Source organism: Canis lupus, chromosome 33 (assembly GCF_048164855.1).
Source record: "Canis lupus baileyi chromosome 33, mCanLup2.hap1, whole genome shotgun sequence".
In the NCBI taxonomy this organism is placed as follows: domain Eukaryota; kingdom Metazoa; phylum Chordata; class Mammalia; order Carnivora; family Canidae; genus Canis; species Canis lupus.
In genome coordinates this window covers 7,312,442-7,336,059 of record NC_132870.1, presented here as the reverse complement: position 1 = coordinate 7,336,059, position 23,618 = coordinate 7,312,442, and the positions used below count along the sequence as shown (strand labels likewise).

The following is a 23,618-nucleotide window of genomic DNA, read 5'->3' as shown; positions in this document are numbered from 1 at the left end:
CAAAGAATATCATATAATTGTGCAATAATTCATTTAACCTTTACCCCTTGATGGCTCTTTGTTATATATAAACACTGCTATGATGAACATCTTACACATAATCTTTCTGTCCTTGCTTTTATTTCTATAAGTGTAGCTAGAACTGACAATGTGCAGTTTTATTTTCAATACTGTTAGTTTGCTTTCCAAAAAGATGATGGTATTTTATGCTCTCAGCAACCACACACAAGAATGTCTATTTGACCCCAGTTGAGTCAACTCTGGATTGTCCATATGTGGGGCTTTTTGTGTGTGTGTGTGTGTGTGGTAGTAGTAGTAGTAGTTACTTGTGTTTTATTTGTGTATTTATTTTGCCAACCCAGTAAATAACAGTTGAACATTTTTGCAGGTATTTCTCCCTGCTGTGAAATGTCTTATTATATCTTTTGCCCATTTTTCTAGTGATAGAATATTGATGCGTGTTTTAAAGACTTTTGATGATGCACATTATTAGATTAGCCTATAGAGTACTTAGACTAATTTTCACACTATGTTTTGGATCTGATGTGATCCTTTCATCAATTCCATTTTGCTAAATTGTGGAACTCCTAGATGTGCTAGTTAATAATCTTAGTCCTTTATATTATTTTTTAAAGATTTTAAGTAAGGTCTACATCCAACATGTAGAGATCTTACAACCCTGAGATGAATAGTCACATGCTGTACTGCCAGGCACCCCAATCCTAGCCTATTGTGGTTTAAATATTCTTATAGTTCAAAATGGTATTCAGACCAGAGTTCAGCTCCCCATGACAGCCAGTTGAATAGTCTTTCTTAGTGTGTATGAAACCTCATAGATTTTTGTTTTCCTCCTTTCCCTATTTCTATCTATGATATTGTTTGTGTAGATGAGGAAGGGAAGCTTAAATAATCTTGCAGAACAAAGAGGAAAGAAAAGAAAGCCTTAGAATCCACACAGATCCTCATACTATGCTGTAGTTCCTCTGATGTCTCAGATGATGTCCGAGGCCACTTGGAATCTTAGACCTAAGTGTGCACCTGACAAATGAGTGGCCTAGTTGCCCACTTCACTGCCCAGGCCTGAATTAGAATTAAACTCTCACTAGCTGTGTCCACTGTGCCCTGGGGATGTTTGACATTCAACATTAATGTATAATTACACTCATCATTATTAGAAGATTGATATACAGAGTGGGATTTGATTTTTCCTTAGAAAACTTTATTGAGACTGAATTGTAGAAGGGAAAAGTAAAGCATTTTTTTTTTTAATTCCACAGAATGGCAGCACACTTGCTTGACATTGAATTCTGTGCAAGAAAGAAAAAACTTAATATATTCCTTGCCAACGAGTGGTGGAAAAACTCTTGTGGCTGAGATTTTAATGCTACAAGAACTGCTTTGCCGGCGGAGAGATGTTCTGATGATCCTACCATATGTGGCAATTGTCCAAGAAAAGGTGTGATTCTTTTTTTTAACAAGCAGTATTTGCTAACATTTTCACATTCAAATATAAAAGCTAGCATAAATATAACAACTTTTTATTGACTGAGAAGAGATAGAGAATATTTTTAGGATGTGCAAAAGCAGATGTAAGACCTACCCAAAATCTCATCTAATACTAATTACCTGTTGCAAAAGGAATTCTATTTTTTTTTCTAAACTGGTGGATTAAATTCCACTTTAATATTGTTATTTGATATATTGATAGTTAGCCTTCCTTTTCAAGCATAAAGTAACCAATTATTTTATCAAAATAAGTTATTCAGGGATCCCTGGGTGGCGCAGCGGTTTGGAGCCTGCCTTTGGCCCAGGGCACGATCCTGGAGACCCGGGATCAAGTCCCACGTCGGGCTCCCTGCATGGAGCCTGCTTCTCCCTCTGCCTGTGTCTCTGCCTCTCTCTCTCTCTGTGACTATCATGAATAAATAAATAAAATCTTTAAAAAAAAAAAAACAAAATAAGTTATTCTGGTTTTTTTTACATCAGAGGAGGTAGTTTTAATTTACTTATGTAATTAATTTACATAACTATGTAATTTAATTATGTAGTTTAAAAGTTCCATTCATTTTGCAAAAAGCCACACATTAATTATGACATTTCTTAGATATATATGTCTTATATATGACCTTGTTCTTTTTCATTGGTATTATATGCTATTTTAGATTTTTAGAAAATCAACATGAGCACTTGATAATTGAGTTATTTATCGGACTTTTTTTGTTTGTTTATTTTAACTAATATTCTAGATTTCAGGTTTGTCAAGTTTTGGTATAGAACTGGGTTTCTTTGTTGAAGAATATGCTGGAAGCAAAGGAAAATTTCCTCCAATTAAAAGAAGGGGAAAAAAGTCTCTATATATTGCCACTATTGAAAAAGGAAATAGTCTGGTGAACTCCTTGATTGAAACTGGAAGGATTAGTAGTCTGGGTCTGGTTGTTGTAGATGAGGTTGGTAACTACTTTTATAATTTGTCAACATTTTTTATTATACTAACATTTATTATGTATATCTGCTTCGTACCTCTATGAAAATAAGTAGTTTATTTTATTAATACTGAATAATACATTTCATACTTGGTAATCTTAAATTCAGTTTTGTGTCAAGTATTTTTTGAAGAGTGAATATATGTGTATATATGTTGAATTTCATAATGGTACTTATGAATTCTAGATATGTTAGGATGTTGTGCCCAAACCTCATTAACCAAAATACCAGTGATATAATGCATATGTACTCTAGTTGCTATATCCAAAATGCGTAAGAGTTATAAAGCAAAGATTACTTCATTTCATATAAACACATGCAGGTTCTATATAGGTATTACATGCAAATTTACTTTTCTCCCTCCGTCCTTTTTTTAAATCTCAAAGTTGCACATGATTGGTGAAGGGAGCCGTGGTGCTATACTGGAAATGACCCTAGCAAAAGTCCTCTACACTAGCAGTAAGTATTTTTTCTGTTATGGTCACTAATTGATTTATACTCAGGAGGCCTATGAAAGACTTAATTCTATCGCTATCTGGACTATGTAACCTACAGTAAGACACTTAAGCTTCCTGCTTCGGTTTTTTATTTCTAAAGTAAAGTTATAAATTTTTGTTGGAAGAATAGGTATATGAACAGAGTTGTGAACATGAAGGAGATTAACATTTGAGGACATCCCGTATTATCCTCAATTTACCAGCTATAAGTGTGTAGGCATATGACTCAGCCTTTCTATTTCTTCATCTGTAAAATGGGGATAATGATGGTACCACCCTGAGGGGATTGTTGTGAGGATTATATGAGTTAGTGTAAAGCATTCAGCAATTGCCTAGCACATAGCACTCAATAAGCATTTCTTGCCACTGGTATCATCATCATCATACCAATAAAGCAGTAAATGTAAGTGGTCACTTTAAGGAGCTATTTGCAACATCAGATGGTCTTTCAAGGTATATGAAATATTTGCTCTAAATGTCTTCTTCCCTATCTATAGATATGCTCTTATAGTAACTTGAGTTATATATTGCAATAGCTTATATATGGGAAAATTATTAACTATAAAGTTTAAATATTAAGAATTATTTTTAAGGGGTACCTGAGTGGCTTAGTCAGTTAAGCATCTGCCTTTAACTCAGGTCATGATCTCAGTGTCCTGGGATCGAGACCCATGTCCAGCTCCCTGCTCAGTGGGGAGCTCTTCTACCTCTCCTCCCTGCTCATACTCTCTCCCTATCTCTGTCTCACTCAAAATAAATAAAATCTTAAAAAAATAATTATTTAAAAAATTTTGATAGCAGTGGTGTTTAGGCACGTTGTAGCACTTTATAATCATTCATTGAAAACATTGAGTATCTACTTTGTGCCAGACACTATTTTAAGTGCTAAGGATATAGCAGTGAATATCACAAAGCCCCTGCCTTCATCAAACCTGTATTTTAGTGAAAGTGAGTAGACAATAAACAAATAAACAAGAAAACGTATGGTGTGTCAGATGGTGACAAATTCTATGGAAAAATTATAGCCAAGGAAAGGAGGAGAATCATCACCTATTTGTCAAATCCAGTGTACACTGACTGTCCTTGTCTTATTTTTCTTCAGCATTTGGTTGTTTATCATTCTTTTTTCCTTTGAATGCTGAAGTACTCTCTCTTGCTTTCCCTGCTGTCTCTATGGGGGGGATCATGTGTTACCACTGAGAGATAGCATAGCATAATGGTTGAGGACATACTCTGGAGCTGGATTAAAATTCAAACTTACTTTTAACCACCTTGAGCAAGTTATATTAACTGTGCCTCTGTTCCCTTAGGCATCAAAAATAGATAATAGTAGAAAGGGCAAAATACGTGAAGGTAATTAAGAGATACAAACTTACAACTATAAAATAAGTCATGAGTTGAAAGGTATAGGTTGAAAGGAATATAGTCAGTAATATTGTAATAAGATGGTAGCTATACTTATTGTGGTGAATAGTGTGTAATGTATATAATTGTGAAATCACTGTGTTATATACCTGGAACTAATATAACACTGTATGTCAGCTTTACTTAAATAATAAACAAAATTTTATAAAATGGATAATAGTAATAGAACCTGCCTGATTGAACTGTTTTCCTATGGAAAGCAGCCATTTTATACTGCCCAGAAGGACATGCAGCTTCATGACTTTCATTCCACCTTTGTGGAAAAAAAAAATTGACAACCTGATCACAAAATCCCCTAAGGGGATGATTTTGGCAAGAGTTCAGGACCTATTCAGTCCTGCATCCTACTCTGTACATCTGCCTATAGCTATACCTGTGAGACATATATTACAACTCTTCATAACAGTGGTCCAGATATCAACAAGCATATTTATACTCATTATTGTTGCTTAGAAGTCTTGGTAAAGAGCTGACCTTTTTGCCAAGGGTGAAATTTTGTAAAATTCCAAATAGTGACTGTCAAGATACCTAAAAGTTTTCAGCTTTTGATTGCCAGAATAATACTCTGCTTATATCTTCATATTTTTCGTACCTCCTCCCCACTCCCTCCTTTGAGTGATCCTTCCCAGATCACTCAAAAAGAATCCAGATCACAAAAAGGTTGCTAAAATTACTATTGTGTTAAACTTAATAACATTTTCCTCAATCTTTTTTTGTTTGTTTGTTTTTTTAGAAACAACTCAAATTATTGGCATGAGTGCAACACTGACCAATGTTGAAGACCTACAAAAGTTCCTTCAAGCCGAATATTATACCAGTCAGTTTAGACCAGTATGTACCTAAGGTTTGCATGTATGGATATTTTTATATATCATCTTACTTAGAAAGAAAAGTAGCAAACATACTATTTTTAAAAAAAAAAGTCTATAGAGTAGTGAAGGGGCATAACTCCACCCCCATGGCTATATGCTAATAAGAGTTTATGTACAGAGAATGTAAACTGTTAGGGATCTTGGCTTGAGTCGCTACTGTATCTGTAGCACCTGGGACAATGCTTGGCCTGTGGACCTTCAGTGAATTTTTATTGAATGAAATTTTCCAGACGCATTCTATTTTTCCACTCTTCTTATTCTGTAGGGGTGAATTTTTTCATTTGGCCAAAATTTAGTCAAGTTTTGAGTTATTGGCCATAAAAACATTTATCTTAAAAGTTAAAATATTTTCAAATATTTATGCTTTGGTAGTTACAGCGTTTTTTTAATAAGTTAAGACTTCATGTGGATTTAAATTTAAGCCCATAATAATGGTATTCCCAAAAAGACTTAAGTAAATAAATATAATTTATAGTTATTTGAAAGTCACTTATAATGAACATATACTCTGTCTGCACTGCTAGTGTGCATGAATTTTTGAGAGATATTTGCTGACTTTAATAGTCAAATTAGACACTATTCTTTCAAAAGTGCAATGAACTATTTATAAACATATTTGGCTACAAATGCTTAAATTAAAAATAATATGGTGGTATTTAGAATTAAAACTGGTGTCTGAGGGATCCCTGGGTGGCGCAGCAGTTTGGCGCCTGCCTTTGGCCCAGGGCGCGATCCTGGAGACCCAGGATCGAATCCCACGTTGGGCTCCTGGTGCATGGAGCCTGCTCTCCCTCTGCCTATGTCTCTGCCTCTCTCTCTGTATGACTATCATAAATAAATAAAAATTAAAAAAAATAAAAAAATAAAATGGACAAAAAAAACCTGGTGTCTGATAAGACAGAAAATTTTAGATCTTGAGGAATAACACAAGACAATGTGAACATTGACTTATTTATACTTGTAACAAATACAAGTGTCTGCTTTTCTTTTAGCTAGTGGCTGTTTAAAAGTATTTCTTCAAGGATTTAATCCCTATTTTGATTGAAAGAGGAAAAAGAGACTTAAAGAAATGATAAAAAAAAAAAACTTTTAAATTGAGGCATGTTTTACATACCTTATAAAAGCTCAATTTTGTCCATTTTTACAACATTTTACAAAATTTAAAACTCTGGAAAGAGGAGGTTATATATGGTATTAACTATAAATGTCCTTCTAATTCAAGGTTGAATTAAAAGAATATTTGAAAATAAACGATGCAATATATGAGGTTGACAGCAAAGCTGAGAACGGAATGACTTTCTCACGTCTCCTTAATTGTCAGGTAACATTGATAACCCTGGAATATGAGCTTTCCAGACTTGATGCCCTGGGGCACCACAGAAGATTCACAGGGTACTATGAGATAGTTTAGATATTTTAGAGAAACAGCTGGTGCTTGACCTCTTTTGGACATCATACAAACTACTGGTTCTAAGTAGTTTCCAGTTTGGACATCAGATACACTGTATTCCTTTCTATGATAACATACCTTAGTGAAGTTTTTTGTTTGTTTGCAGTTACTGTAAACAAATACCATGTGAAAATCCATGTGGGACAGAAAAAGGGTAGTCATGTCCAATCTGATTCGAAGATTTGAAAGACTTCAGTGCCCAGTTGTGAGCACATCCTGTTAGTGGGCTATTTGTGGTTAAGAATGAAATAATATTTTCTTCATTCAACTGATGTGTGTTATTTATGCAAATGGCTATTAAATTGTGAGGAAATTCATACTTAAGTTGTCTGTACCTAAATACCTAATAAACAAAGCTGTTAGGTATTTCTTTTGGCCCTGGAGCTCCATGAACCAAGAAAATCTGGAGATCTCTGCTTTAAACGTTTATTCATTCAGCAACAAGTACAAAACAAGAAATTTTTGTGGGCTATGTAGTTCAGATACTAGGTCTGAAAACATTAATGTCTGCTATGTTACTGTTCTGTGACTTATATAAAGGATATTAAAAGGGGGAGAAAGGGATTTTACAATATTTTTAGAATTCTATAAAAATATATTATTCTAAATCTGTATCTTAGTTTTCAGTAAAGTTGAAAGAAGTGAGAGTTTTAAATGATTTTATATTTTTCTTTATGTTGGGTTCCTTGTGTCTGCTTGATGAATACATTTTCTATTTGTGAAAATATATCCTGTAGTATGATTGAATCTATGTTTATGAAAACTGCTAGTAATAGTAAAAGATATATCTTGTTTATGTGGTCCTTTGACTGTTACTAGGACCAATCTGTGTTTCTCTCTGTGGACTTTTTTGTTTTGCTTTGGTGGAGATGAACATGCAGGAGAGGCTATTAATAACATTTACTCTTTTCACTTCTTTAATTTAAAACCAAATATACCCTAAAACCCTAATAACCTAAAAGTGGGACTTAACATTTTGGTGTTTCATCTGCGTTTTATCTTTTCTTTTAAACGATTAGATTTGTTAAATGAGAAATTCAGAATTACAGATAGTTTCCTTACCTTTCAAAGCACTCTGGTAAGAGGATCCCTGGATGGCTCAGCAGTTTAGTGCCTGCCTTTGGCCCAGGGTATGGTCCTGGAGTCCCGGGATCGAGTCCCAGGTCGGGCTCCCTGCATGGAGCCTGTCTCTGCCTCTGTCTCTATCTCTGTCTCTCTCTCTCTCTCTCTCCATCTCTCATGAATAAATAAATAAAATATTAAAAAAAAAAAGCACTCTGGTAAGATGATAGGTTTTCATGGTTGTTAACTGCGTCTTTCCTGCATCTTGTTGTACAGTATTCTGATACCCTGAAAAAGATGGATCCGGATCACTTAGTAGCATTGGCAACAGAAGTTATTCCCAATCATTCCTGCTTGGTTTTCTGTCCTACTAAGAAGAACTGTGAAAATGTAGCAGAAATGATATGCAGATTTTTAAGCAAGTACGTTAATCTTTTAAAAATACTGTTTTATTTTATCATGATTTATATGCTGTGTATTCTGTTTATTCAACAAGCACTAATTATTTCTGGTAGAACATCATATTAAGTTGCTACTCTAGATTCTAAAGGCCTAACCTTGAAGAAAGTTTAACTATAAAATTCATAAATGTGAAATAGTCAAAGAAAAATTCTAAGGCTTATAAGAGAATGCTTTATAATGGCTTAGATCAATGATAATCAATCTTAACTGCAAATGAATCCTCTCAAGGACTTTTAAAAATCCTAGTCCCCACATTACATCCCAGACAGATCAGAATCTCTGAGGATTGGACCCAGGCATCATTATTTTGTAAAACTCTCCAAGCAGGTTCAACATGCAGCCAACATCAACCATTGGCTACAATAGCCAAAGGACCAGTCACTGATCACTATGAATATGAATCATATCTTTAGTTTAGCCTTCTCTTTAATATAATACTGCTGCCTTTGTTTTCTTAGTAAACCACGCTTAAGCTGTAGGGACAGTTGAATTAAAATTCTAAAGTAATTAAATTTATTAGTTTGTTACTTGATAGTATTTTAATATTGGCTCTGTTATACTCCTAGAGATAAGTATAAAGTGACCTTAAGTATGAACCATTCAGTTTTTTTCTGTACCTTTGTCTCACGTGTAGTTTTATTGGATTTTTCAGACTTCTTTTTGGCCCCTTAGCCAATTCTGTATCACCATAGACCATTATTACCCTGGATTTTAATCTAGTGAGTGCCTACCTCCCCTTCCAGTCCTACTCTCATGGATTGGTCTAAGAGAGTTAAAATTATTGACCAGCACAAAGATCTAGATGTTTGGAATAGAGTCAGGGAGTTTCCCATTGCATTAACTAATAGTCTGCCTTTGCAATGGTGATACTGATTTTAAAAATCTAAGGAAATTAAATTATCGAGGTAGTCTCAGTAAATCATTTGTTTAGTAGAATAATTTAAGGGAATTTTAGCACTGGCTAAGTGATGTAGAAATTTAGAAACTAACATTTGACTGAGAGACATGCAATTTATTAGCTGTACCTCTGACTTATTTTGCTTTTTGATGATAATAGTTTATTTTGATCATAAATGTTGATGTTTAACATTGAAGCACTTGAAAATTTGGTTTTCCAGAACGCTTAGTTAATGAATTATAATGGATACTTGCTACTTTTTTTTTTTTTTTTTTTTTAAGATTTATTTATCAGAGAGAGAGCAAGTGAACAGTCAGGAGGAGCAGAGGGAAAGAATCTCAAGCAGACTCCCTGCTGAGTGCAGAGCTGCAACTATGGCTTTCTCATGACCCTGAGATCATGATCTGAGCCTAAGTCACAAGTCAGATGCTTAACAAAATGAGCCACCCAGGAGCCCTAATACTTGATACTTTTTCTTAAAGATATAGGATTTGACACTTTTTGAAGGAGAATTTCCTCTAAAATACATTTTGCATATTACTGCTTTCATAAGCTGAATATTCTAAGTATAGTTTAGCATCCCTTTTTGGTGACTATTGATTAGAAAATGGTGAATAATGTTTTGAGCATTCTATTTGATATTCTGTAATTTACATGTAGATGAAGTAAAATCTAGAGCTAAATGGCTTCTGATCTGAGCAATATCTTTAAAACATGATTTCTTTAGAGTCCTGGGATATTAACTGTATCTTAATTATTTGCTTCCTTATTATATATGGCATGAGAAGCTGATATGGTAAAACCACCTGGGCAGTAGAATATGCCTCTATGTCTACTTAAGTGCAAAGACTGAAACTTTTGTTTTTAACTTTTTTTTTTTTTTAAGATTTTATTTGTTTTATTTGAGAGAGAGAGAGCAATCAGGGAGAGGGGCAGAGGGACAAGCAGACTTCCCATTCAGCAGGGAGCCCCAGGTGGGACTCAGTCCCAGGACCCTGAGATCATGACCTGAGCCAAAGTAGGATGCTCAACCTACTGAGCCACCCAGGTGCCCCTGAAACAGATTTTCCCAAGTGATTATCTCAATCTCAAGAAAAATTATTATCTTTTTTATAGCTGTCACTACCTTTGACTTCTAAGTCAAAAATGACTTTTAAACACTATTTGCCAACAACCGTCAAAGATCTAGTCCTATCACTTTCCCTGAAAATCTCCCCCAAAATGATACTAACACAGTGCTTTCTTAGTCTAGAATTCAGGCTGGGATCCAACTTACTTCTCCCTCCTTATTTCTTCTACTCTTCATTCACCTTGCAACTCATGTGAACTACTCATTGTTTAAGCTTTGAACTTCTCATTTAGTACCTTTGATCATGCTTTATCCTTTGCCAGGAAAGGTCGCTTCTCTGCCCCTTGTCCTCTCTGACACTCATTCTTCAAGACCCAGCTCAGATCTCAATTTCTGCCATGTAACCATATCTTACCTGATCAGTTCTAAGTAGTGTCTCCCTTCTCTAAAATTATATGGTGATTATCCATATTTTCACCCCATGTAAGACATAATATCTTAAGAGTTGAGTTCATCCTACACATCCTTCCCAAGGCCCCACATGTTGACTAGAAAGTGATAACAGAGTCTGCTGTTCCCTCCTCAGCTGTCACTTCTAATTCTTGTGCCCATAACATCTGACCATTCTCTTGCCAATTCTTTATTGTTCTTTTATCTCCTTGTACCGTTTCTCAGCTTCTCATGAAGTTATTGGCTTCCTACAGTTAACAGCAGACTAATAGAGCCAGAGCTTTCTGTCCTTTCCATGCAGCACACTGAAACAACACAGGCTGTGGGTATAATGTGTACGTCATAAACTATATTTTTTTGCTACTGGTATTCAGAAGTCAGTTCCTAATTAGTTTTACTTACTCTTTAAGTCCTTTCTCTCTTTTCAAAAAGGAATTTAAAATAATAGGTGCTTTTAGATGCAGAGATATTGTGGGGTATCATTAAAACTTCTAAAATGCTAATATTTAGGGACGCCTGGGTGGCTCAGTGGTTGAGTGTCTGCCTTTGGCTCAGGGTGCGATCCCAGGTCTGGGGATCAAGTCCCGCATTGGGCTCCCTGCAGAGAGCCTGCTTTTCCCTCTGCCTATGTCTCTGCCTCTCTCTCTCTGTCTCTCATGAATAAATAAATAAAATCTTTAAAATGCTAGTGTTCAAATAGTGTTTTACATAAATACATATGATTTGATAGTATGTTTCCATTTTCAGAGAAAAAAATTTATGACTTAAATTTTTTTAAATCATCAATAAAAATGTATGTTCTAATGAAAAAAAAAAATAATTGTACCATCTACCATCTATAGCAGGTGTCTAAACCTAGCATCCTTGGATTCATAGGCAGTATAAGAATGAACTTCAAGAAGTCCATGTCCATGAACTTATAAGCAAAGTGTTATGTTTGTTATGTTTTTTTTTCCTTAGCTTTAATCAGATTTTCACAAGGCTCTGTGATTCACAAAAAGGCGGAGAGACCTAATAGTTGATGGAATCAGAATCAAAATTCTAAGAACATTTTTATACACTTCTGTTAATGAAAGTAATATGTTTTTCAATAAAGAATGCTCACGTGCATCAATTAAATTAAAACAGGCACTTTGTCGCTGTAAGATTGAGGGTTCATATTTCTAACAGATCTTTTTTCCTAGACAATATCTGAAACACAGGGAGAAAGAAAAACATGAGGTGATTAAGAACTTGAAGAATATCAGCAGTGGCAACTTGTGTCCCATTTTAAAGCGCACCATCCCTTTTGGTGTTGCTTATCACCATAGTGGTTTAACGAGTGATGAAAGGAAACTCTTGGAGGAGGCCTATTCCACAGGAGTTCTGTGCCTTTTTACCTGCACATCCACTCTAGCAGCAGGTGTTAATCTGCCAGCTCGAAGGTAAGATATAAGTAGCTATTAGCTAGGCTCAGAACTTTTTAAAATTCTTAGCTTGCCAAGAGTTTTGTTGTTCTATTTTTTCTCAGTAGTGGTTGAGAATTTATCAGATATTTTTTCATCATTTGCTGAGTTGATTGGTTTATTTCCTTTATCTTACTTATTTATTCATTTGAGAGTAGGGAGAGGGGCAGAGGGAGAAGGAGAATCTCAAACATACTCCATGCTCACCACGGAGCTCAGTGCAGGGCTTGATCTCATGACCCTGAGATCACAACCCGAGCTGAAATCAAGAGTTGGCTGCCTGACCAACTGTGCCACCCAAGTGCCCTTGGTTTGTTTCCTTTAATATTTTAATGAAAAATAACTTTAGTAGATTTCCTGATATTAGAATTCCTTCTTTGGTGCTCTCCCTATCTGGTTTTGACAGTAGGGTTTATTTTTCTAATTGTAAACAGTTGGCAAGCTTTCTACCATTTTTTATGATCTGAAAGAGTTTATTTAACATAGAGATTTCCTTGAAACCTTAAAGAAGTCATCCATAAAGACTTCTGAGTCTAGTATCTTTTTTCAGAGTAGATCTTTGATTATCTTTTCAGTTATTACCAAAGCTATGGACCTGTATAGCTATGGGCCTTTGATTTCTGCTCTTTATAATTTTTATTTTAAAAATTTACTTTAAAATTTGTGATTTTTTTTTCCAAATGTGTGGGTGATTTTTAGAAATCATCCATGTTAAAAAACATATGTATCTTCTGCTGGATGTGCAGTTTTATACATCTCCAGGAGATCACATTTTTTAATTATGTTGTTAGCTCCCTCAGTTTTCTTACTGTTTGTGGTTCTGTGATCTGTCAATTTCAGAGAGTTATGTTAGTCTCGCATTATTACTATGGAGTTGTCTTTCTCCTTTTTGCATTTCTAGAGGTTTTTGCTTTGTATTTCAAAACTGTTAAGGTATATAAAGGTTCATTTCAAATATCTTACTGCTGAATCATATTTTTTATCAATATAATAGATCCTTGTTTTTTTTTTCACTGATTCATTTCACTTTGAACACTAGGATTACATTTTCTTGGCCAAGTATATCTTTTTCCATTCTTTTATTTTTGATCTCTGTCACAGATTAAATTTTCCATTTTTCAGACAATTGGAGGATAAAAAAGGAAGTTATATATCTTATTTTTCTTATCCCAGATGTTACTCTTAAAATTGTAACAGTTGTAATCAAACATGCTTTTCTGCCATTTTAGAATTAATCGATGACTGTATCCCCTCCTGAACATAACAACAGTCTTAACATTTGGGTATTCTCCTATACTGCCACTGTATGTTGCAACTACCTAGAATTTTACTGCCAGGTTTTTAATTTTCTTTCATCTTATAGTACGTAATTATTTAAAACTTCCTGTCAATTATGCTTTTTGTTTACCACTGCCTCTTGTATCCCATGGCTTCCTTCCCTGATTTATTTTTTATTTTGCCATCCTTGAATAATTATTTTTTTTTTTAAGATTTCATTTATTTATTTGAGAGAGAGAGGGAGAAGGAAAGGGAGAGAGCATGAACAGGAGGAGTGGCAGAGGAGAGAGAGAGAGGGACAAGCAGGCTCTATGCTCAGAAGTCAGACACTTAACTGACTGAGCCACCCAGGCGACACCCAATTGGAACTTTTTAAAGTTCTTTCTGTTCCCTATTTCTGTCAGACATTTATTCTGTATATTCTTTGCTTTTCTTTTATGCCCTTAGTTTTCTCCAAGTGTTTAATCCAAGTTATAATCTTGGCTGTCCTTGAGATTTGTAAAGGAGTAGGTTGATTAGCAGATAAATGACATAGGTTTCCTCTCACTTTTAAACAGGAAATCTGGCTATAGACTTCTATATACATGAACAGGGAAATGGCCTTATTTGTAGGTCAAAAACAGATGAAACCTGCAATTTTATGTAATTGACAGTAATATAAATAAATTAGTAAGTTGGTGATGCATGGTCAGATTTTTCGTTTATGGGGTATCAGAATCAGTCTTTGGAGACTGTTGTTCTAGTAACAATTAAGCTCCGTAGCTAGGCCAACGCATTCAAACCATGGCCCTGGTAATTATTAGTTCTGTGGGTTGAGGTAAGCCTCTTAGTTTGCCTCTTAGTTTTATTATATTACTTAATAAAGTAATTATCAAATTTAGTTTGCTTCAGTTAGCCTCTTTGTAAAATAAATAAATAAGTAAATAAAATAAGGTAAAATAATAAAGAACATTATTACCAAGAATTTTGTAAGAATTACTGATAATGTACATAAATAATCTAGGACGTTGTTGGTTCTTGTTAAATAGCAGTTACTTATTATTTTGAGTTAACTGTCATTAAATTTAATATCACATATAATGAAATTAAATTTTTAAAATAGATATTATCATAAATGGATTATTACTTTTAATTAATATTATCAATTCCATAGAGTTATTCTAAGAGCTCCCTATGTTGCTAAGGAATTTTTAAAGAGGAATCAATATAAACAGATGATTGGCAGAGCTGGCCGTGCTGGAATAGATTCTATTGGGGAGAGTATCCTTATACTGCAAGAAAAAGACAAGCAACAGGTAATAATCTGATTGTTGTTGGCTTTTTGTTTTGTCTTTTTTTGTTCTTTGGGCTAGCCCTTTTATGATATCATCTTTTAAAAATTAATTACTAATATTGTTTTCTTTTTAAAGATTTTATTTATTCTTTATGAGATACACAGAGAGAGGGGGGCAGAGACATAGGCAGAGGGAGAAGCAGGCTCCATGCAGGGAGCCCAACGTGGGACTTGATCCCAGGACTGCAGGATCACGCCCTGAGCCAAAGGCAGATGCTTAACTGCTGAGCCACCCAGGCATCCCACTAATATTTCTTTAAATAATGATTCTTTCTCCTCTGTGATTAAGAATTAGAAAGAGTACAACAAAAAGTATATTTATCTTTCTCCCATTTTCATGAGAACACCTGCTAAATTCTTATTTGTTTGTCTTTATGTCCTTAACACCACCTGCTTCTATAAGATCTATACAAAATATAAAATTTTATATGGAACACTTTATTTTTTTATAATAACACAAAACATTGCTTTAACTTTTATAGGTATTGGAGTTAATAAGCAGACCGTTGGAAAACTGTTATAGCCATCTTGTTCAAGAATTCACCAAGGGAATCCAAACTTTGTTTCTCTCTTTGATTGGTTTGAAGGTATTTTTCATTATTTCTAAATCTTATTACCATTACCCAAGAAAATAGAGATTTGAAAGTTATGAGAACTGTAAGTATGAAAACAAATGTTAGCTTCTAATCTGATGTGGAAAAGAGCAGTCTAACAGAACTCTGAACCTAGATTCATACATACCTTTTTAAATGCTTTGAGTTGTGTGAAATATGAAAAATCAACAAATCATAACTAGGCATCACTACAAGTGAGAGACTTTTTGGATACTCTAGAGGATATAAGAAACTATAAGGACATAGGTCCTGATATGGGATAATCCATCATCCCTGCCCTTGTTAAGAATAAGGTTCACCTGTAGCCCTATGATCATTCTAAGATATTATAAACATTTGTGAAATCAGTATAGCCTTTATCAGGCAGAAAATTAAAAAAAAAAAAAAAGAACAGTAGGAAAACTTCTTTTTCTTAGAATTTAGCTCTCTTTTAGGATTACTCTTGAATTAAACTTCTTTGTTACTTTTTTTTTTTAAGATTTATTTACTTATTTTAGAGAGAGAGTTTGCGTGAAGTTGGGGAGGGGCAGAGGGAGAGAGAATCTCAAGCAGACTCCCCACTGAGCAGGGAGGCCAAGGTAGAACTCTACATAGGGCTTGATCCCATGATTTTGAGATCATGACCTGAGCAGAAATCAATAGTCAGACACTTAACCAATGAGCCACTCAGGTGTTTCAATGGTTATTCTTAAATTAAGTAAATTTTAATAGTGTGTCCAAGGTCATCTGGCCATAAAGTGGCAAAGACAGGGTTTGAATTTGTTGTTCCACTACAAAACCAACCTATCATGCAGTCTGGGATGCGTGCATGGCTCAGCGGTTGAGCATCTGCCTTCAGCTCAGGGCATGATCCTCGGTCCAGGGATCGAGTCCCACATTGGGCTCCCTGCAAGGAGCCTGCTTCTCCGTCTGCCTGCGTCTCTGCATCTCTCTCTGTGTCTCTCATGAATAAATAAATAAAATCTTTAAAAAAAAAAAAAAAACCTATCATGCAGTCTACCTTCGTTAACCTGAATAGGTGAAAATACAAAAAGTAATTATCAAATAAAAAATACCATAAGTTTTAATTACCTTGTAGATAAATAATGTTATAATATTCCCTGGCAGTTCAGAATAGTGAAAGGCTATAAGGAAGAAAAGGAATCAGTGCTGGGTAGTAAAGGAGATAGACATCTTAGATAAGCAGAGAGAAGGAATAAGCCATTCAAGGTACTTAATATAGAATTAATAAGAGACAGTTTAAGATGGTGTGAGATGAGTCAACAGACTAGATTCTATAGATCTAGAGGAGAGCTGCAGATCCTGAAGAGTTGAAAGTTGGGTGGAAAAAATTAAGCCAGACTGTGTGCTATAAATTGGGAAAAATGGGAGAGTATGCTTAAATGGTAGACTACAGAGTTGTAACACTGTCATTCATCAGAGGGAATTCTTTTTTTTTTTTTTCTTTATTTATGAATGATAGTCACACACAGAGAGAGAGAGAGAGAGAGACAGAGACACAGGCAGAGGGAGAAGCAGGCTCCATGCACCGGGAGCCCGACGTGGGATTCGATCCCGGGTCTCCAGGATCGCGCCCTGGGCCAAAGGCAGGCGCCAAACCGCTGCGCCACCCAGGGATCCCCATCAGAGGGAATTCTAAAGTGTACTTCAGAATTCAGTTCAGAAGCAATTGTAGTAATCCATATATAATGTAATAAGGACCTGTAGTAGGAGGGTTGCCAAGGAGTTAGTAAAGGAGGAAGAGATCATGAAGATCATCAAATTATATATTAAATTATATATATTAAGATATATATTAGATAAGTTATATATAATATATATTAGATATTAGATAAGTTATATATTATATAACAGACTCAGAGAATTGATGAGTAATCTAAGATCATTCAGTGAATTATGGTTTTGATGGGACTATAATGTAAGTTCTGCCTTGCTGGATTGTACTCTTTCCAGTGTACCATCATATGTGTGGAATATTCCTCAAGTGCACGTGAAATATTTCACCAACATAGATCATATTCTGAGACCTTAAACAAGTCTCAATACATTTAAAAGGATTGAAATAATCGAATATAGTAAAGTGTCTAATAGAAATAATTATAGTATACCAACAATAATAGAGGGATATCAGGGAATTACCTAAATATTTGGAAATTAAATAGCATACTCTGACTGTGGTCAAAGTAGAAATCACAAGGGATATTAGAAAATATTTTGAATGGAATGAAAATGAAAATAGATATATCAGAATTAGTGGCATGAAGCCAAAGAAGTGCTTAAAAGGACGTTTATGGCTTTAAGTGCTTATTAGAATAAAAGAAAGATCCAAATTCAATAGTCTAAGTTTTACTTTAGGAATGAGGGGAGGGGCAAAGTAGAAAGAAGGAAATAATACAAAAAACAAAAACAAAACAAAACAAAAAAAACCCAGAAATGAAATAAAAAGTAGACAAGAGAAAAAAATAATGAAACTATAAGCTAGTTCATTGAAAAGATCAGTAAGATTATTGACTGATTTGATCAGAGGGAAAAGAGAGAATACATAAATTACCAATATCAGGAATGAAAGGAGGGTCATCACTAAAGATCCTAGAGATATTAAAGGGATAGTAAAGAATAATCCTTGAGTAACTGTATCCTTGAATACTGAAAATTGAATTCAACCACTTAGATGAAATGGGAAAAATTCTTGGAAGACAATTTCCAAAACTGACTGAAAAAGAAGTAGAAAGTCTAGTCCTATATCTATTAAAGAAATTGAATTTTTAACTTAAAACCTCCCACAATGAAGAGTCCAGGCCCAACTGACTTCATGGTAAACTCTACCAAACATTTAAGGAGGGAAAACACATTCTTCCAGAAAGTAGAGGAAGAGGGAACACTGCTCATCTCATCTTATGAGACCAGCAGACAAAGACATTACAAGAGGAGAAAAGTAAAGGCCAATATCTGTGGTAAAAATAGTTATAAAAATCCTTATCAAAGTATTAGTAATCCAGCAAAACAGAGTTTATTCCAGTAATGCAAATTCAAAAGTCAATGTAACTATTCATTTGACATTCAGAATTCAATGTTACTATCCATTTGACAGAATTCAGCACCCATTTATGATAAAAACTCAGCAAACTAGGAGTAGAAGAGATTATATTCAACCTGCTAAAGGGTGTTTATTTACAAAAAAAAAAATTACAAGTAACATCACACTTAATGGTGAAAGACTACATGTTTTTCCATCTAAGATCAGGAAAAGAAAAGAGGTCTGTTCTTACCTACTTTTCAGCATACATCAGAAATCCTAGCCAGTACAAGACAGGAAGAAAAACGAGGGCATATAGATTAGAAAGGAAGAAGTAAAACTGTCTTATTTGCTGATATTAGGTTCAAGAAAAATCCAAAGGAAAAAAACGTACAAGAAAACTAGAGTGTAATCAGCATGTCTAGGATACAGGGTCAATGTACAAAACTCAATTGTATCTACAAATAATACACTCACTACAAATAATTAGAAAAAACAACTCCTTTCACAAGAGCATCAAAAGACATTCAGTATTTAGGGATAAATTTAATATATGTCAGATCTATACACTGAAAATTGTAAAACTGCTAAGAGAAATTAAAGGAGACCTAAATAAATGGAGAGAGATACCATGGTCAAGAATTAGAACAGTCAGGACACCTGGGTAGCTCAGCGGTTAAGCATCTGCTTTTGACAGATGATCTCGGAGTCTTGGCATCGAGTCCCACATTGGGCTCCTTGCAGGGAGCCCGATTCTCCCTCTGCCTATGTCTCTGCCTCTCTCTGTGTGTCTCTCATGAATAAATAAATAAAATCTTAAAAAAAAAAAGAATTAGAACAGTTTTGATCTGTTGATACTTCCTAAATTGGTATATAAATTTAGTGCAATTCCAGTAAATAGACTTGTTTAGTGGAAATTGAAGGCTAATAGAATTTATTTTGGAAACACAAAGTAGAATAGCCAAAATTAATTTTGTGAAAAAATAACAAAGAGTGTTCGCACTACTTCGAGACTTACTATAAAGCTTCAGTAATCAAGGCAGTGTGATATTGGTGCAAGGTTCATATAGACCAATAGATCAATAAGTCCAGAATTAGGCCCACACATACATGATCAATTTTTTTAAAAAAATAGTTTCTGCACTCAACATGGGGCTCGAACTCAGTACTCCAAGATCAAGAGTTGCATGCTCTACTGACTGAGCCAGCCAGGCACCCCTATAAATGATCAAAATGATCAATTTTTAACAAAAAGTGTCAAGATATTTAAATGGACAAAGGATAGTTTGTTTGTTTTTTTCAATAAATGGTGCTGGAACAACTAGGTATCTATATAGAACAAAACCAAAAATTAATCTGTACTCTTACCTCACTCTAATTTTGTCCAGAATAATTAAAAATGGACCATAGACCTAAACTTAAAAGCTAAAAATATAATTTCTAGGACACATAGGAGAAAAATTTTTGTTACCTTGGGTTAAGATTTCTTATGCGGGAAACGAAAAACATAAACCATGAAGGGAAAAATTCAATTAAATAGACTTCATCATAATTTTTACGATTATCTTCAAAAGACATTGCTAAAAAAGTGAGAAGGCCCAGAGGAAATATTCATAATGCATACATCTGACAAGTATGTATATGAGTTAGGACTCAGCAAAAGTAGTGGAATTGGGAGGGAGTTGGAACTTCCCTTAAGATGGAAGTGCTCAGGTAACAGGGAGACTAGGAAAACTGACTTGGCCACAGGGATATGGTTTTCTGGACCTGGCAATACAAGATCTATGGGGCACAAACAGTCGCGTTTAAATTCTGTTTTAACAGTTGAAGTGCCCCAGCAAGAAATCAGGCAGCAGTTGGTTCAGGAGATTAGCAGGTAGGCAGCTGTTGTTCCAAGCTTGCCCATAGGAAGCAGAACTCAAGAAACTGGACCCAGTCAGGAGGAGGCCAGGCCAGCAGGGTTCCTCTTACACCATGAAGTGGGGGTTCACAATAGGGCTCTAGTTGTGGAAGAATGCTGGAATTCTAGACATGGTGGAGAGCAGGAAAACCTTTAGAGCTGGAAATGAAGCAGAAGTCCTCTAGACAGAAACAATCAGGTGGAAGAGAAGTGAGAAGCAAGAAGGGTGAGGTCTGTGAGTTGGGCAGTGAGGTCTGGGCAGGAGGGTACAGATGAGCACCCCTGGAGAGACTAGGCCGGTGTTTGGTGGAGAGAAGGAAACTCTAGGAATTGATGAGAGAACGTAACAGTGGTTGGGCCATAGGATTCAGGGAGCCTCCGGTTATCATCTATTTATCACAGCCACACCTTAGACACCCTGTTAGACACTTTATGTATTTAATCTCTGATCCTTGCATACCTTTGAATTAAGTAATGTGACTCCTCTTTTGTAAAAAGAATCTGAGGCAAAACGAGGCAGGTAATATAGGCTGCTTGCAGCCTGCTCTCTGCACCGGCACACTGGGGCCCGTGCTCCTGCAGTCTTCTGCCTGGGCAGTGTGATCGTCCCCTAACTGGGCTGACTGCCTTGCATCCATTCTGCCATGCTTTCCCACATCCTCTCCAAATAACTCTTCACAGACTGATTTTGTCAAAATGTAAACTCAGAATGTATTACCCCTCTCTCCTTAAAATTTGTCAGTGGTGGTTTCCATTGCCTTTAAGATTAAGCCCAAATTCCTTATCATGGTCTGCCGTGGTAGATTTGGCCTCTGCCTGTCTCCATCCTCATCTCTCACCAGCCTCCTTGCACTCTGCACTCCAGGTATACCGGCCTTTTCGGTTCTCAAGCGCGTGATGTTCCTTCCCACCCCAGTGCTCACTAAGTGTGAGACTCGTGCATCTTCCCCACCCCATCTCCTGTCTCACCCTTACCCACATAACCATCGCTTCCTCAGGGAAGCCTCCCTGTGCCTCTGAGTCCAGTCAGTTTATTGTATCTTTATAGAACCACATTGCTTTAGTAGAACCTATCAGTTTGTAATTATATTCTGGTTAGTGCAGTGATTTGGCTGATTTTACCCCCACAGGAATGTAAAACCTGTACAAGCAGAATCCATATTTATTGTTATTTGTCCCTGAATCCCAGTGCCTACCTAACACAATGCCTGGCATGTGGTTGGTGCTCTGCAAATACTTGAATGAATGAATGAATGAATGGATGGATTGATTGATTTACTTTGGAGTTGGGCATGGGTGAACCTGAAGGTTGGGGCAACAGTGAAGAATCCAGCTTTGAGAAGCTGTGGAGGCCAGAGGCAGAGGCTGGACCAGTGGGTCTAAATCACTGTATCTGCAAGTTTTTCACAAAGGGATAGAAAGATAACATGATGGTAGCTAGAAGGATCAAGTAAAGGATTTTTTTTAATATCCTTAATGTTAACTATAATCAACCAAGTAGAAAACAATTCAGCTAAGTTCATCAGTAATCTACAAACTGAGTATCAGTCTTGAATACCTTAAAACTGCCGTTTTAGCCTCATTATATTAAGAAGGAGTTTTGGGTGCCTGAGTGGCTCAGTCAGTTAAGGATCCTACTCTTGATTTTGGCTCAGGTCATGATCTGAGAGTTGGGAGATCAAGCCCCACATTAGGCTCTATGCTGAGCATGGAACCTGCTTAAGGGTGTGTGTATCTCTCTCTGCCCCTCCTTCACCCACTTGTGCACACTCTCTAAAAAAAAAAATAATAATAATAATAATAAAAAGCATCAAACATTTTTTAATTGAGTTTATTAAAAAGAAAATAATAGTAAATGTCTCTGCCTCATCATATTTTTTTAACTCTTATATTGGTTTAGTATCAAATAATTACTTAAGTTTTCCAGTTGAAAAAATATCATCAGAACTGTAAGAATGAGTGATACATTTATTGATTGACTATATTTTAGTAGAACATGATGATTTCATTGAAATTGGCTAATATAAAATTATCGTAATTCAGCATTAACTTTATATCTGAATACCAAATGGAGGGTTGAGTATTACTTAATGATTGCCACTATAAGTTTTAAATAGTGACTAAGAGGGGGAGAGAGAAAGGCAGCAAAAGAACAGGAATGAGAGAGACAAAAGGAGAAGACTGCTATATATTTTTAGGTATATATCGGGAAATATTGCCTGATCCTGTTTCAGTGGAGACTTTCAGTTGTGTTTTGCACGTGTGTGGTGGTTTTTTTTTAATACAATTTTTATTGCTAAAGAAGACTTTCACAGGTGGATGGAAAGGGGTAAAGGAAGGATTTCTGAAGGAGGCTGAGTGAGAATTAGTGATAATTGGTTGGAGAATAAACAAAGCACAGCTTTGGAGACACTGAAAAATTATTTAAAAATGTGAGGAGTTTTGGGTGAAAAATATGTAGATGTTTTCATTAAAAGTATGAATATGATAACTTTTTAAAATTGTTTCTTGTTAATTTTAAAATGCCGCTTATAAAATTATCTTTATATGTGCAAGTATGTTAGTTTTATGCTAATTTATTTCAGTAGCTTTGCGGTATGGAGATTAACATGCATTCAAAACAATGTCTTAAATTAAGGAAAATGTTCCAATGATGTCTTGAATTGTTTCAGATTGCAACGAATCTTGATGACATATATCACTTTATGTGTGGTACATTTTTTGGTGTTCAGCAAAAGATTTTATTGCAAGAAAAAAGTCTGTGGGACATAACCATCGAATCACTTAGATACCTGACAGAAAAAGGACTTCTACAAAAAGACACTATTGATAAGCCCAAAGAAGAGATCCAATATAGTTTTCATATTACAAAACTGGGACGAGCTTCTTTTAAGGGTAAGAGTTTACCTAAGTTTCTGAGGAAATGTGCCGGGAAAAAAAGAAGTTAAATCATTCTCTTCCTTTAAATTGGAACTAATTTCATATTAATAACATTAATCTTATTAATGTTAACAATTAATCTTAACAAGCTATTATACTACTTTCGCTTTTAAAAGTTGAAAAATGGAGGCACCTGGCTGCCTCAGTCAGTAGAGCATGTGACTCTTCGTCTCAGGGTTCTGAGTTCAGGCCACATGTTGGGTGTAGAACTTACTTTTTAAAAAGGGTTTTTTAGTAAATAAATAAAAAGTTGAAAAAGTATTGGGTTTTTTGTTTTTGTTTTTGTTTTTTTAGAGAGGAAGTAGGGAGGAGCAGAGAGGGAGGGGAAGAGAGAGTTTTAAACAGGCTCCACACCCACCATGAGCCTGACTCATGGCTCCATCTTACAACCCTGAGATCATGACCTGAGCCAAAATCAAGAGT

The 23,618-nt window shown here is 35.3% G+C and overlaps 1 protein-coding gene across 9 annotated transcripts in view; it reads left to right on the top strand.

The window, feature by feature from the left end:
• The window catches only part of HELQ (helicase, POLQ like), a 44,259-nt gene that overhangs the window by 4,404 nt on the left and 16,237 nt on the right, over positions 1-23,618 (top strand). For 7 of the 9 annotated variants that reach the window (XR_012023127.1, XM_072809991.1, XM_072809988.1 and 4 more), the window contains 10 exons: positions 1,278-1,456; positions 2,247-2,447; positions 2,871-2,943; positions 5,140-5,237; positions 6,501-6,599; positions 8,067-8,212; positions 11,854-12,093; positions 14,546-14,687; positions 15,208-15,312; positions 22,928-23,150. Coding sequence is in view for 8 of the 9 variants with exons in the window: in XM_072809991.1 (XP_072666092.1) it covers positions 1,278-1,456; positions 2,247-2,447; positions 2,871-2,943; positions 5,140-5,237; positions 6,501-6,599; positions 8,067-8,212; positions 11,854-12,093; positions 14,546-14,687; positions 15,208-15,312; positions 22,928-23,150 (1,506 nt within the window). In the remaining variant the exon portion in view is untranslated. Of the gene's footprint in view, positions 1-1,277; positions 1,457-2,246; positions 2,448-2,870; positions 2,944-5,139; positions 5,251-6,500; positions 6,600-8,066; positions 8,213-11,853; positions 12,094-14,545; positions 14,688-15,207; positions 15,313-22,927; positions 23,151-23,618 lie in introns of all 9 variants that reach the window. The other 2 variants (XM_072809995.1, XM_072809990.1) reach the window with 2 other exon arrangements.